This window comes from Hyposmocoma kahamanoa, unplaced genomic scaffold, assembly GCF_003589595.1.
Source record: "Hyposmocoma kahamanoa isolate Upper Pololo Valley unplaced genomic scaffold, ASM358959v1 64, whole genome shotgun sequence".
Taxonomy (NCBI): domain Eukaryota; kingdom Metazoa; phylum Arthropoda; class Insecta; order Lepidoptera; family Cosmopterigidae; genus Hyposmocoma; species Hyposmocoma kahamanoa.
Window position 1 is genome coordinate 12,573,802 of NW_020653852.1, and position 16,933 is coordinate 12,590,734.

The following is a 16,933-nucleotide window of genomic DNA, read 5'->3' on the forward strand; positions in this document are numbered from 1 at the left end:
GATCTGCATTGTACGAAACTGATTTTTGTGTTCTTTTTTCCAGAAAGTTTTAAAAGAAAGCGTAGCCAACTGTCTGGTGGATAAAACAACCGAAGCAGTAGTGGATCACGTCGGTATATGGGACAGACCGAAGCGCGTCACGGGGGCAAACGGTGCTTCAGGAGGCGCTTATATGATAGACCCGCAGAACCATGTTGTTCTTGCTAGAAATATAAAGGTAACCAAGCGCTGATAGCCTGTCTCAATCTAGCTATCTTAAAAAAGGCACTCGTTCGCATAGAAATCATTCATCCTCATCATTCAATCATTTATTCCCATCACTTTAACAATAATCGATTATTTGTTTCACTGGTAGGTATGAATATGAGTAACGTCGCTAAAAGCTTACAGTAAGGTATCATTGAGTAAAGAATATTTCTGAAAAGTTTGTGGCAACCCACTCATTTTTAGATTATGTGAAAGTCATTCCCATACTGTCTTTCGTCTTTTGTTCTCTCGGTATACAAACAAACTGCACGTATAATAAATACCTATATAAATACATGCATACAATTATATACCTTTTGTATTTTTTCTGTACAGTATACTATTAAATAAATAAATATATTTCATAAGCGGCATTTATTTAGTGGCATAAACTAATCAAGTCATATCGAGAAGAATTATATATTAGTGTTGCTTGTCCATTTCCATCATAAGTTTTCAATAATTTCTAACACGTAAAGCTGTACAGTTTTAATGTTTTTAACATGTTATAATAGGCCCTGATCGACCGATAATCCACCGACTGGTGTGACTCAATGGTAATACACACTTAGTTGACACACAATATCTACAGTCTGTCTTTTTTGAAGATGGAGTAAAATGACATTTGTAGGGTTGCCAGTTTGCATAAAATTTTAAATAGTTATGTAGGTCTTATCGATGGTTTTATCGATAGATAGTGAAAGAAGATAAAATTTTGCCAAATGACTGATTTGTGAATTTTACGACGTTCTAATGATTACTAATTGCGTTATTGCCTTCTTTATTCTTATTTTGACAGTTGGCCTCCTAGTATCGTGATCAATTTGTATACATATACATTTTAACAAGAATAACCGGATTTGATTATACAGGCTGTATATTTGAAAGTGGGACATACTTATAGAGTGCGTTATATTCCTGATTCTCAACCCAAAGAAATAATAAACTAATGAACTTAAACTTTACAAAAAATATTTTTTAATTTTTTTTTTATCGACTGCTACTTGAGCACAACATTAGTTATCGAAATCTATGCACATCACTATTATTGCTCCGACGCAGCGGCGAAAAGCAAAGCACAGGTCGGGGGTGAGGGAGGACGCGGGCGCATACGCGAAATTGCTCAGTCCACGCGCGACCTTGATCTAATTAAGACACGTAAATTATTTGTCCTTCCGCTCGCCCGATCGCCGCAAAATGGGTATTTATTCTAACGTGGAATTGACTGAGATGGTGCGACTTTACGCAATAAGTGGTGATAGTGTGAGGCAAGCTATTGAAATGTTCCCATCGGAGTTTACGCGGAGTAGGTGAACAGTGTCGAAGCGTTGCGTGAGAGGATTATCTCAGCATTTTATACTGTGAGACAAAATGTGTTTGTGTTGTACAATTTAAAACAAAATTTACTATGCCGTGCTAGACTATGCATTGTGGAAAACGGTGGACATTTTGAACACTTGCTCCGTACCACGTAAGTGTAAATAAACTGTAAATAACTAAAAAATCAATCATTGTAATTAATTTGATTTCACATTTTTAACTACGCCAAAAACCTCAATTCTTATTAAATGATAACTACTTACTAAATCATAAACTTATATTTTTTAGTACGTAAAACATTTCGATGATAGTTCAAGTAAAAAACAATTAACATAAGCTAAAACGTAAATGTGAAATCATTGTTATTGTTGCTGTCTCACTCGGCGCTCGCTTGGTAGCATTCCCATTGCACTCGAAATGAAGCGTACAGGGAATCGGTTTATTCCTATCTACACTTCAAAACACATTTGTTGATTTATTTTTTGTTCTATCCCATATCCTAATTTTATTTTAGTCTATGTTAAGTTGTAACATGATTTACTATGACATGTATGAATATGTCTCACTTTCAAATATACAGCCTGTATATTGAATTAAAATGAACAACTTTAAAATATGTCTCATCTCCGTATTTTTCATAAACATAGTTCTAAATACATTATAATGTATGTATGAAGTTACAAAAATTGATAATTCAAATGAACTTGTGCTCAGTCACTGGATGAATAATGGGTCGCAGATGATTCAAATGAAACAAATTCGGCTATTTATTCCTTAAGCGTGACCAATATTTAGTCAAAAGATATTTATCGACTGCAATCACTGACTGCCTGCAAGCGGGCAATACTTTAGCGCAATTTACTCCGTCTTCAAAAAAGACGGACTATACTATTAATAAAAGTGAAAAGAAAATTTCACACTTTTAGTCGACCGATTGTTGGAAGCACATATAACCGATTATTTGTTAATTGTGACCTACTTCATCATTGACTTTTTGTTCAACTCAGCTTGTTTTTTGGATAATACATTTCATTCCGGAGGGAAGTCGGTCGTAGGTAGATGACGCAAATTTTAAGAAATAATAATAGCTGAGTGCCTCTTATAATCTTTATATAAACTCGCCGTCCGCTGCTGCTGACCAAGAAGAAGCAGATTGTAGAGGAACCGCTAACAATTTTGTCACTTTTGTCAATTGATAGTGCGTTTAAAGATAATTTCTATCAGCACCATCAAATACATCATCTTAGGTATTTTGTTTCATTTTTGCGTATGTAAATTTTTTAAGCACGTATACATATACGTTTGCACGTATTTTTTAAGGCGTTGTTAGTATGGAATTTACATTGGTGTATTTTCTCCGACATACATTCGGCAACCGATTTTCTCACGTTTCAAAGCTACAAGTTTTTATAAATCTTGTTACAGCTACCTGTTTAATTTCTATTGTTAATTATCCATTATATTTTGCAGAAATACCTAGACCAAGCAGAGCAACCATCCCCTCTAATCACCGAGGGGTGCCTGCTCTCAAAAGTGCCCATTTTACTAAACAAAGCAAGGACGCTCTGCAAGGACACTATCACCAATACAGGGTATCCATCACTGGTGCAATCTTTGGATGATTTTGTTACACTAGTTATTGAAACTAGCTCGCACTTGGGGTCATTGGAGGTATGGAAACTGTTTTATTGTTATCGGGCGTTTTTCTGTTTTTATTTCTTATATTTTTCATTAAACCGAGGAACATAATATCAAGGATGGCTTGGTCATGTGGAAGCGCTATAAGTAAGTATAGCAATTGCACAATTTCGTATTACAAATGTTGATTACCATCCGAGGAAAGATCAGTGTATGAAGTGCCTGTAGGGCTAGCACGACAGAGCGGGACTAGCGCGAGCCTACCCCGCCTACCCCTTTGTAAGACAGGGTGTAGAAACCAAGCAATCAGATATCCAATCTGACAGTTCATTTTTTACCGTTGATGTTTTATTAAAAAACTCGTATCACGCTCAAGCAATTAAGTCCTCAACATCCCTGGGAAAAAAGGAAAATTTACGGTGTTATTATTCTAAACCATAGCTAGGGAGTCAATCTAGTAAATAATTTAAAAAATGATCAGTTGTTGCGTTAGTAGTATCTGTCAACTTATACATGTATATTGTTTCCTAATCACCTATGTACTGTTTCAGATTGACACAAGCCTACCAAAAGACAAGCAAACGTCGCAAGCAAAGAATATAGTTCAGCAAAAACGTAAAGCGCTTGCAGACTTATTTAAGTACCTTGCCAAAATGGGCCTTAACTACCGCACTGGTTTAGTCATTTTGTCGACCAATCAAAGCTTGTATGACTTTACTATACCTCCTGTTGATTTGGATGCTGCGATGAGTTATTTAAAGAATAGGTATTTATGTTTTTTTTATCTGCGAGTTTTACGGTTTCATACTTGAGAAGGAGAAATATTTCTTTACAAGCGTTCTAAAGCGTTCTTTGACATTATGATAAAATTACCTTCATGCATAAAAGTATTTATGTTATAGCGCCGAAAAACTAAACGTAAACACTAAGTCTGAGGAAAACCTTGGATAGTATTTAAAAAGCAGTTAAATATTTTTTTCATAAATACAATGTGGTTACTACGCATTTGTATTATAATTTATTATTAACATCGACCCAAATTACCGTCCATCGTATTCGAATTGTCTTGTTTTTATTTTTTTAACGTGTGTTCAATAAATAGATATGCCTTCGGTATACAGGGTTGTTTTTAAATGACTAATAACCTCGCAGGACTACATTACTAACATTATAACGAGCAACTTTTGTTCTACGACTTTTTACAAAACGCAATAAATTTACCGAAAACAAACTTTTAAATTTTTTCTGTGCTGTCTGGCAGTTTTTAGATCTGTATTTTGGTAATAAGTAGTAATTAAACATATGTATAGCAACGCCTCCCGGCCGCGTGCTGTCTGTTGGTAGGAATTCCCGCGCTTTTTACGCAAGGGCTAAATAATACCTACAAATAATGCAATTTATTTAACAATTAATATTACGAAATGACCTACATCTTTTACGTCGAATAACTAGCACAATTCTTGTGATTAATACCTAGAAGTTAATTAATAGCTTGTTTCCACGTTTAACTCGCTTGCTGGGTTTGTACGAATGGCAGCACATCGAGCTAAATATTGGCGGAGCTAGTTCCGATATACTACGATATTCGAACACAAACATGTAACATGATGTGCTGTTGACAATACGCTGAATCCACAATCCCTTCATACTATAACCAGGCTTAGGACTGGCTGCATTAAAACATAAAATAAGTTTCAACCGTATGTATGTCAAACAGAAAATCGTATAAAATACGACAGAGACTTAAACTGTCTCTGTCGTTTTTTATACGATTTTCTGTTTAAGGATTTCTAGATTTTCGCATGTATTTTTCTTATATTATTTTTTAATGCAGGCGTATTTAAAAAGTGGAATCAGCATATTTACAGTAATTGATTAGTTAATCTACAATAATCCGCATATTTTCAAAATTAAAAAGTTTTTACAAATTATTCGTACCTACCACGGACTTAAATCTAGTCCCGCGGATGGCGGTGAGTATCGCGCACATAGAGTTCAAAATAGTCAACTTCACAACCAACACAAAGACCACACCTAAAAATCAATTGTTCACTGACTCGTGATAACACGTCCGAATTCAATCGAATTTGGTTAAATGACCAAATTATTTTATCCTTCAACATATCGCGACTTGTGATTGCGCGACCAGTGTACACCAACGTCTTTACATGACCCCACAAATAAAAGTCCAACGAAGTGATGTCTGGCGATCTAGGAGGCCAAGCACGAGGTCCGCCACGTCCTATCAGTCGACCTGGATAATTTCTATTCAACACCTCTCTGACTTGGCGAGCATAGTGCGCCGGTGCCCCATCATGCTGATAGTACATGTTACGTAAATGGGCGAGTGGTACATCCTCGAACAACACTGGTAGAGATTCAGTGAGAAAATGATAATATGTTTCTCCGTTTTATCTGTCAAAAAATATGGGGCCCAGTAACGTGGAATTCACAATTCCCGCCCACACATTCACGCTAAAGCGGTGTTGAAAATTATGTGGTCTGGGTTCGTGCGGGTTTTCATAACACCACAAATGCTCGTCACGACTATTGAATAGTCCTACTCTGCCAAATGTAGCCTCGTCTGTCCATAGAATTGTAGGCCGTTCAGCCAGCAACCAATTGCAAAAAGTCACTCGCGCAGGTTTGTCGGGTTCGGTGAGTTCCTGGACACGCTGAAGATGAAAAGGATATTTTCCTTCATTATGGATGACACTCCACGCGAAGTACTGTGAGACATTGAACTGTCGGGCTGCGTCGTTGGTGCTTGCCGCTGGATTGGCTTCAAAAAACTCCAGTATGTCTTCCTGCTCACGCACTGTACGCCTCGGTGGACGACCACGGTCGCTGGACCTAGGGTAAAATTGTCCGTGATCTCTTAATCGCTGTGTGGCAGCTAACATTGTAACTTGGCGTGGTGTAGGTACAGTAGGAAATCGTCTTCCATATTCGCGGCAGGCTTCCGACACATTGTCACCACATATAGCAAGTAACCGCACCATTTCCGTATACTCTACACTTGAATAGCGATACGTCATCGTGCTAACAATTAGAGTTACAAAACAATAAATAACATGTGCATTTACGACGCGAATGCATCAAAATGACTGACCGCCGCCGACGCCCCGCCGCCCGTAGGAGCGTTCCCTTCCCTCCCCCATCCCCTTTCGTGCATCTCGCATCGGATGATTTGTTTACATTAGCGCATCGACATCATAGCCCAATTAGCGTGTTCTTTTCTTACCGCATAGTGTTAATAACCGTTTAGAGCAGACGATTAAATATTTTTGTATGAAAGTAAAATCTGACGAATTATTAAAAGTCATGGAACAAAAGTTGTAGTATATGATGTTAGTAATGTAGTCCTGTGAGGTTATTAGTCATTTAAAAATAACCCTGTATATGTATCCTTTGTGATAAGCCGGACACTGTGAATATCGAGTTCTTAAGTTTTCGCGATTGTTACACAAAGGAAATGAAATCTAAAGCGTGTATATTTGTTTGTTTTCAAACAAACCAACTTTCGGGTTCTTTACAGGCTTTATAATCACGGCTGACTGATATAGTAAATTCATCAACCAGTTATGTCTAAAATTAATGCAAACAATACTACTTCAAGAAACTAGTTTCATTTCCAATATATAACAATCGCGAAAACCTAGGTTTTCGCGATTGTTACATTTATTCTACCTATTATTTATAGTATTTTTATTCTACCTATTAATTGTAGGCGATGTGACGCTTCTCTATCCCTTCTATGGTCTGGTTGTGAGAAGTACTTCCAAAAGAACATTGCACGACATCGGTTTCTAGCTATCGCTTTACAGTCTCCGCATCAGGATATGGGTGTACCGAATATAGAAAGGTGCAAAGGATTTGCCGCACAGTTATTAGTAAGTAAACATTTAAAAAAAACGTATTTTTAAAGCCCTTTTGTAAGATCCTTTTTTCTAGTCTCCATGTTATTTATTAATAATATATTTGTTTCAGAAACTAACAAATTCCCAAAAGAAATCAATATCGAAATACTCCCGACAACTCTGCGACTTACGTACACTTGTTGCCAACCTGACAAACGCATTGGACGTTGACAAAGATGCCAACATTGCAACACTGAAGGACAAAACTGACATTCTAGTTGAATGCTACGCAAATACGAGTATTCTACTTAATCAGTTCAGTGTGGTTTTGAAAGCTTGCCCCGAAAAAGAATTAGGAGAAGAACCTAACTTCGACTCGGTCTTGTCAAATTCACCAATTGTGAAATGCTACAAAAATAGTGAAGAGTGGAAAGAACTGTATGGCAAAATAAAGTCAATGATTGTAATTGTAAATAAACAAAAGTCCGCACTCAACAAAGTCTTGAATTCCATGCCTAAACAAATTGGTAAAAGTCTCAATATTCCTCAAGTATCGCAAAGTCATGTAGACGTCACTAATGAAGCTATAAGCATTCTTAAAATAATGAGAAATGACACTGAAGATATATTAAAGGAATATCAATTCCAATTGAAAATAGCTCCAGATAAAAATTTCATACCTCTACATCCAGTACTAAAGACCATTGACAATTACTCCAAATACTTAAAAGACGTGATTGATAATCTCAACGAATTTGACGTAGTTAGTGATGCGTTAATGGAAGATGACACAAATGAACTGACCAATCAAACTGAAGACTTAATAGCTACAATGTTATTAGTCATCCAATCCATTTACAAAAAACATTTGCCACAAGATAAAAGTAGCGACAACATTGATGTATTGAACGCTATTGATGAAATCATTGACGAACGCAAGGAAAAGGAAGAATCTAAAGAAATTCTTGAAGACAAACATTTGAAGGAACTGCAAGAAAACTTGTCGATTGATTCCAATATGCTACAACTGGAAACACTTGTAGACAAATTGAACGAATTGTTAGTCAGATATGTCCAACACATTGCTACGAATAAGAATACAGAAGTGAGGAATGTTGTAGAGAGGTTAGTTCCTATATTGGAACAAACGTTATTGTTTGTGCAATACTTTGTGACGCAAAAAGTGGCGGTTCACAGGGTGTCTTGTAAGATGCTGTCTGTGTTGTTGAAGATTTTTGGCGACTTAGCCACAAAAGGGTGAGTGAAAAGAAAAAACTAGAATAACAATAAATATTATGTACTGGTATGATAAAAATCTGCGATATATTTCTAAGTGTTTCTAATCTCCAAACCAATAAAAATAATTTTCACTTAATCTTGTAGGTTAAAGGATCTCAAACCCATGATTTTGGGATTTAGATGTTTTTACAAACATTGTTTTAGAACGCTAAAAAATCACGTAATGGTAAAAGACATTATGTCCGATTGTCGTTTGTTTTTTTTTATTTGATTAGACCTTACGATAGATTTTAAATGCCTAATTAAGAGCCACATTTAAAACTTTCAACCTTTAAAACGCTCTGTGGTAAAAATTATTATTTGGCACTTTTCTTCTATTGGCAAGTTTCTTTACCTACAGAAATAATAATTTTGTTTCTGTATATTCGTACAACCACAGGTATATTTCATTAAAAAAAATATTATTATTATTGCCTATTAACAAAGGCACTATTAATAAAGTTTATGATTGTTGATAGTTGTAATAATACGAAAAAATAGTAGCAAATTAGAACAACATGTATGTGGTAATGGTATAAAAGAAATTTTGAAAATATCAGGTTCTGCAAGCCATCAGACTTAGATATGGAAGAAGGCGACGGCGACGGTGGCCCAGGCAAGCTCTCAAGTGGCACTGGTCTAGGCGAAGGCGAAGGTCAAAAAGACGTCTCAGATAGAATAGAAAACCAGGATCAACTTGATGACGCTCAAAACCCAGGCGAAGAAAAGAAGGATGACGACAGAGATTGCAAAGAAGAAGAAAAAGGAATTAATATGACTGATGATTTTGACTCACATTTGCAAGATGTTGAGAAGAAAGGTAAGTAATTGATTATTTAGAATTCCTATTTACAACATAAGATAGAGCATTTCATTCGAATAGCGCAAATCACCACTAAAGAATAAGAATTGATGATTGAATTTTTTTTGCGATCCAGAATACTAATTACCATAAGGTTATGATAATTTTATACTTATTACAGAAGGAGATGAATCTGATCAAGAGGATGACGAAAATAATGCCGATAAACAGATGGGTGACATCGATAACGCTGCTGAAAAGTAAGTAACTGAAAACCTTACAACTCTGTTTCGTAAGTAAATGTAGGTCTTAGTCATAGCATTGCAATGTAGTCACAGCATTACAATGAAATAACTCTACTAACAAATTTTGCAAATCATGACCAAGCTGATTTCCTTAAAATATACTGAATTTAATTAAATCCAAATTTCATTGTAATAAAAACCTAAATTAAATTGCAGACTGGACCAGCAAATCTGGGGTTCCGATGAAGAAGATGTCGAAGACCAAAACGAGAATGAGAAAGAAGAAAAAGGTACAGGAGAAAGCACGGACGAGAAGGAGATGGCTGCCAAAGAAGATGAAAAAGGTACAGACGACGGTAATGAAGGGAAAGATAAAAAACAAAAAAAGGATATTAATAAAATGGAAGAACAAGAGGTTGACGATGATCATATTGATCCGTATTATGGGAATCAGCAGGAAAGGCCTGAGCCCGAAGATTTTGATTTGCCTGAGAATATGGATGTAGATAGTGATGAAATGGGGGATGAAAAGGTAAGTTAGTTTTTGTTTTTAAATAAAATGTAGAACTAAAGTACTTATTATAATGAAAACCAGTCATACGAGAGTATACGTGATAGTATAGTGAATGCTATTTTACAGGAAGGGGAAACAGAGACTGAAAATCCTTTTGACATAGACGTCATGAAAGAAGCCATACCGGAAGAGCCTAAAGAAGAGGACGTAGGTAAAGAGAGCAATCGAGATGGACTGGATGTGTCCAGCGATGAGGAGGATGAGGGTGGGGATGATACTGATCTGAAAAATAGTGAGGAAACTCAGGTAAGAAGCTTTAAACCTCTTTATGTGTTTTTATAGTGTTGTACGCAATGAAAAATATTAGTGTTGATTGTACGGTAAGAAACCCATGATGTCGTACGTATTTGCACATGATGTACATATATAGTTTCAATACCAAAATGAGTTACATTACAGGACAGAGACACAGAAAACAAAGACGAAGAAAAAGTATCCGACACAGACGAACAATCACCCGACGATAGCACAGAACAATCTAAAATAGACGATACAGATCCTGCGCTAGAAGAAACCGAACAGAAACAAAATAATGAAAATGACGTAAACGAAGAATTACCTAAAAACCCTGAAGAGATTAACAATGATGATGAAGTAGAAGAAAAGAAACGAGAAGCTAATCCTCAAGCAAATCCATCCACAAACGATTCAAGTGCGGAAGATAGAGCTGAGAATGCTGAAACAGATAAAGGAACTGATGATAATGTGGACACTAACGCCGAACAGGCTAAGGATGAAGAGGCTGCGCCTTATGTAAGTAGAACACAATATAAATTTATTAGTATAATTGTTAAATTATTGTTGTTGGATGCCACTGTTTCAAATATAGCATGGAGAGTATTCCTTAACTTGGTATATGATTCATGGTTGGAATTTATTATGTTTATGGTAGATACATATAACATGCCTAAATTCTAAAAATAAATAATTCATTTAAAAAGTGCTCGTCGTTACAAACTTTTGAACGATTTATTAAAATTTCTTTCAATGATAAAACTTTCCAACATCCCAGGAGCAAGCTCAAGAACAAGTGGGCGAAGATAAGCAGTCCACTGGACGATCAGAACTCGACAAGAGCGACAAAGGACATCGCGGAGAGAAGCAAGCGGCCAGTCGTGCGCAATATTCCATGGAGAAACAAGATCGACATGAGAACAAGCCTGGAAAAACCGACCATGAACGTACTCTTGGTAAGAACTTTCTTAGGTCCATTGACAGTCATTGTACACTCTAAAAAGAAATTGTCGCAATAAAAACAATCAACATGTAGAAATTTAATGTACAAGTAGACGCTGCTGACTAACGCCACCAATGACAAATATGAGGTGATTCCGTTTACGACAATCGAATGATATTGCCAAGTAATTAAGAAATTATAATGTTTTAATAACGTGTTCATGCTTCAGGCGATATAAACGAAAGGAAACACAAGCAAGCACAAACTCTGAATGTGGAACAAGACAACCAAGAGGAGCAAGGCCCTGATAACGATGATAACGGTGACAAAGAAGCAGACGCTTTCCAACACGTCAAACAGGCTAAAAAGGATGATTTACAGGTAACGACGAACTAACGTAATATCTTAGTGATTTGGGCGTGAGGCTTTGGCTATCAGCGAATTGCTGATAGCCTCGAATACCTGAGAGCAATTGAAGGCAGAATTCGAAAACGAATTTTTGAAAAACTGACAAAATATTATATTCAAATAAAGTACGTAACGCCAGTCATGTGTGCCATTTGGTTGGTGCCAAATATGACAAAACTTTAGATAATATGAAAAACTTTATACCTATATTAAAAAAAACTTTTTCACTTCTCATGCTCTTAAAGTACGTATTTATGCTGCGTGTAGGCTACATAAAATAGGATTTTATGCTCTAGTGCATAAAATAAAATCGTCGTTTAAGACCGAGGCAATGACGCCTGCGCCGACAGCCATGCACACTAGAACTTTATAAAACAAAGTTTTACTTTTATTTTTTAATCTGTGTTATATTGCAAAATTAAAATAGTAGGCAATAGTAATTCTAATAAGTTATAAGAAATAGAAATGCATAAAAAATAGAAGCTTGTAAAATATAACAGAGCATTATGTAGTCCGACCTGAGTCACGTGTAGAAAATAATCGTTTGTTTGTAATATCGAGGAAATTCAACAGCAGTTTAATTTCCTCGCAATCGGAAAAAGCAGAATGTATAACTCGTTCATAAAACCCATAAAATGACGCGTTTTATGCACTTGTTGTACAATCTACTATATACTTTTATTATAAATCGCCTATATTTGTTTTTTTTTTCAAACAAATAACGTTTAGAGCCCTTTACAGGTAATTTACTTTAACGGTCTCCCCAAAATGTTACGGGTAGCGACTAGTTGTACAGAGATCTTCGTCGATATGGACTCAAAAAGCTCCCATTTGATCTTCCACTATTTGGTTTTACGATCCGTCGTTTCCATCGAGTACACACATAATGTCGTTTCAGACTGATCGAAACGACCACTCGACAATGTATGTTTATGTCGTTGTACGTCGTTAACGATTAACTTGAATGCCAGGGGAGTAGCATAAGATTATCGTGACGATCGATCGAAACGGGGAATCGTCTATAAAGCGGGCTTTATCGTCTCGATAGCCTGATGTTAACATAAGCTCTTAAGAGCGAAATGTGAAATAACATTTTGAAACCCATTCGCAATATCATTTTTTGAAGTCCATTAATGAAAATGGAAGTAAATTAATTTGCTACTCCGCGAACCCAGTGATGGTTAAATCGTGCAAAATAGCTGCGTTGAATATTTTTTCATGCAGTTAATTATCCCATCCTGCCAGCCTGCTCACTACCAACGACTTATGTTAAGCCGTAAAAACTGCAATGTGGAGTTTTTATTTGGTATCCACCAGCAACGATGATGACGATTGTCGTTCTGGGCAACTCACATGTAACAATAGTAAACATTCGTGTTGTATTTATCTATATCTATTTATATAGACATTAGATGCAGCAACTAAAGAACAGGCAGATCAACAACCCACGATTCAACAAGACGACGAGGATGCCGAGAAACTGAAACCTGATGAAGAAATTGCTATGGATATTGATGAAGATTTACAGGTTAAAGTTTTAATTATCACTTCATAAATGAAACCTGAATTAGTGGAATACGTACTTTTTACAACCGTAGTCGTAATGTCGCAGATTCGTTTTTTTTCTTTTTCTGATGTAGGCGAGATTGCACTGTTTTCAAGGTCAGCGTGCTATCAAAGCTGCTACTAACAATGTAATTTTTTTATAGGTGGCAAAATCCGAAGAACTGAAACCGGAAAAGATAAAAGAAGGCAAAGACAAGGAACGAGATAAAGCTGGTAATAAAAAGGATTCCAGCGAACAAACGACTGGCGAGACTGGTATTGAAGTGGAAGGAGATAAAATCGAAACTTCCAGCGTGCCTAGAGGGAACGAAACTACTTATCACACTAGGTACATGCACCAAACTTTATGCATGTACATTTTTATTGAATATCATAATGTTTTTACTACCATGAGTAGCAGTAGAACTCCTTGTGAAAGAGTTCGTCCAGGGAAGTACTGACGCTTTACCTATTTCTGCCGCCAACCAGTTATGTGAGCATTACTACGTTCCGGCTTTGAGGGGTAAGTATGGGTGCTGGTGAAATTACAGGTACATGGGAATTTTTAACTTATATCTCTCTTATGGGCGCAGTGGCAGGTCCCCTAAGATCTTTGCGATTTAATGCTCTGAATGGCACTGCATCTGTTATTGACAGGCGTGTCGCTAACCAACTGGCGCGCGACTTGTTCATCCCATCACTTAGTATCATAAAAAAAATTCATCTAATTTTTACGAAAGTGCTCTACTAGTACAAACAGAAAAATTCCTTCTTTCCAACTGGTCTCGAACCAACGTCTATCGCCTCAATGTGGCAACCGCTCTGCCAACGGAGTTACGAATCGTGCCAGCGGGTTTTACAAATTTGTCAATGTGCTTGTTGCGGATCTTTGTATTGGGTTTAAACAGGTCTTCTCTCAAAGGACTCTACGGCAAAAACAGCCGTGGATTAATCTGTGAGAGAAGACGCTAAACCTTTATTGATACCTTAACAGTGTGAGGATAGTTTTTACCACAGACCACATCAGTTTTTACGCACAATTATTGTATTACGTCGCATTGTACATGTAAAATTGGATTTTTGCCTGAAAATAAACAATTAATAATAATTGTTATTTTCAGTTTATTATTAATTATTTTAGATTTTATATTTTGTTTGAAGAAATCGACCAAAATATTTTCTTTTTTTAAAAAAAAAATTGTGTGCGCATTTGACCTGAATCTCACCTGATGAAAGTGAGGACGAGGTCGACGATGGAGCATGCACACCTAAATAATGCCTGTTCATTATCAACTCGATAAGATCGAAGTAATAGTGTTAAGTGATTAAATAAGAATTCGTCTTTTATTAATATTACGAGTATGTTTGTCCACAGGCTCGAAGACCCAGCCCAACACGCGGAAGACATAACAATGGAACAATACATGTCGATTCGCGAATGGCTCAATACTGGTTCTACGCAGAGCACCGATAGTGCGACAGTATGGCGGACGTTGTGGAGCGATTCCAGTACAGCTGCGCGTGCGCTCTGCGAAAGGTTGAGGCTTGTTTTGGAACCTACTGGACGATCTAGACGAGCTGGTAATTATCATTACAACCATTAAAACTGCTTTGGGTCACAGTTGGGCAAAGCTGTCACTTGTATTTGGGTTGATCACAGACATATATCTAGATAGACGCCGCAAGTAAGTGAAATACACTTAGTTGCCGCTGCTACACTTCAGAACGCGCTCGACCGTTATCATAGATAAACACAAGTTACAATTAAACACCAGTTGAAAACGCGAAAAATGCATAATTGTGCCATTGTAAACTGCAAAAGCACCATAACTGTGGATAAACGAGTACACAGGGACATTTCCTTCCACAAGTGATTTTGTAATCAGAAGATGCATCATTTATTTTAAAAGCAATTACTTTGATTTTGTATGAATTTCGAGAAAACAAGTATGCAACAGAGTTTATGCCTCATGATTTGTAATCCATTGCGGCTTTTACTTGGTACGATATATTTGTGATCCTTTGTTAATACGCCATGAATATCGAACGCATTCAGTTTCGTAAAACGGCAGCTGTACATTTTTTTGGCCAAATTTAACATTTAGTGATATACTTATATGTTAGGCAACACGGCTCTCGATTCTAATCGATTTTGAAAACAAAGGGACGAAAATTATTATGACCTTGGCAATATTATAAAAATATTCTAAAACTTGTTTGTTATGACGTTTGGTAACGTTTCGTTCTTTTTTCAGTTTTGTAGTATCTATTATCAGTAGTATCTGTAATTTAAAACCCTCTAACCTAAACCTCTTCTGGTTAATAAGATTTTATCATATTTTGTGAGCAGTAACATTTTCATTTGTCTTGCCATTCATCAATTTGATCAATTACCAACAGAAAACCATCTAGTGAAATTAATTAAGGCAGTCGCAAGTTCATATATTGACGTGCGTTTTCATTATTTAAGTTAATCGATAAGATCTTCTATTACAAAAAGATATAATAAGCTTTATTTTATTGGAAGGACAATAATTTTAATATTTGAAGTCGATTAAAAATTAAAGTCTTAATTTTTTTAAGTATTCGACATTTTTTAAAAACGAATAAAATAAAGGACTTCACTATTTTATTCTAGTATTTTTCTAATTTATATATATATATTAGAAAAATTATTATTACGACTACTTGTAATCAACAAATACTTGAATAAAAATTATTCTATTTAGAATCGATTAATTGAATGAAATACGCGTATTTACGCGTATTCCGTTCAATCAATTAATATAGTTAATATAATAATAATGTTCAAACAATTAATGAAGTTTGATTATAGTGTTCGCATCAAGTAGGGTACATTGTTTTCATATCATTACGTGTATCAAACGCTTTCACCTTATTTTAGAATTGTATCCAGTTTTGTGAACTGAATAAAAAAAAATTATACATTGTTTTCATATCATTACGTGTATCAAACGCTTTCACCTTATTTTAGAATTGTATCCAGTTTTGTGAACTGAATAAAAAAAAATTATGATTGTAATACTGTCACATAATATGAAATAATAAATGATTCTATTCTATCTCCCAAGGGGACTTTCGCACCGGGCGTGCCATAAATATGCGTCGAGTGATCCCCTACATCGCGTCGCACTTCCGCAAGGATCGCATCTGGCTGCGTCGAACCAAACCCGCCAAGAGGGAGTACAAGATCGCCATAGCTATCGATGACTCTAGTTCCATGAGCGATAATAGGAGTAAGGAGCTTGCGTTCGAGAGCTTGGCGCTTGTTTCACAGGTGAGAAACATCTAACAATTTATTGTTACTGATGCCAAAAGTCGCACAAACACAAAGAAAAATATCTTCGATCCGACTGGATTCGAGTTGCCTCACCGTGGCTAACAACTCGAGAGGACTGCTAATCGTGATACAAGAAAGCGTAGTCGGGTATTTATTACTTATTGGTACACCAGATGTCGTAACGAGTACCAAATAGTTATTTTTGTAACTAATTTGTTTTACATTGACAAGCTACAATTTGTCAAAGCTACTCTAATGTTAGTGATAACAAACAAATCAAGTAGATGACGCTTATTGCACATATTTTTATGGATAGTGCCAGCTATGCTTTTATTTTATTTAGGATTAGCGCTATCTACCCTTATTAAGAAGCATTAATTTATAAATTAGTTTGTAACACACAATGCCATCTATTGACACGCATTGTTGTCAGCGTTAACAGAACAATTTTAACTCTTGATCATTGACCTACCAACAAATGGACGTCGGGTGTAATACAAAAACTACGAAAAAAATGTCCGAAGTTAATCTATACAAAC

General features: G+C 36.1%; 1 protein-coding gene across 1 annotated transcript in view; it reads left to right on the plus strand.

The window, feature by feature from the left end:
• Nucleotides 1–16,933, plus strand: part of LOC113230884 (midasin) — a 49,799-nt gene that overhangs the window by 27,931 nt on the left and 4,935 nt on the right. The window contains exons 22-37 of the mRNA XM_026464988.1: nt 44–217; nt 3,037–3,237; nt 3,756–3,970; nt 6,935–7,097; nt 7,195–8,321; nt 8,903–9,162; nt 9,332–9,404; nt 9,606–9,921; nt 10,030–10,209; nt 10,363–10,716; nt 10,976–11,153; nt 11,370–11,521; nt 12,954–13,076; nt 13,258–13,442; nt 14,469–14,674; nt 16,186–16,391. Coding sequence (XP_026320773.1) covers nt 44–217; nt 3,037–3,237; nt 3,756–3,970; nt 6,935–7,097; nt 7,195–8,321; nt 8,903–9,162; nt 9,332–9,404; nt 9,606–9,921; nt 10,030–10,209; nt 10,363–10,716; nt 10,976–11,153; nt 11,370–11,521; nt 12,954–13,076; nt 13,258–13,442; nt 14,469–14,674; nt 16,186–16,391 — 4,113 coding nt within the window. The remainder of the gene's footprint in view (nt 1–43; nt 218–3,036; nt 3,238–3,755; nt 3,971–6,934; nt 7,098–7,194; nt 8,322–8,902; nt 9,163–9,331; nt 9,405–9,605; nt 9,922–10,029; nt 10,210–10,362; nt 10,717–10,975; nt 11,154–11,369; nt 11,522–12,953; nt 13,077–13,257; nt 13,443–14,468; nt 14,675–16,185; nt 16,392–16,933) is intronic.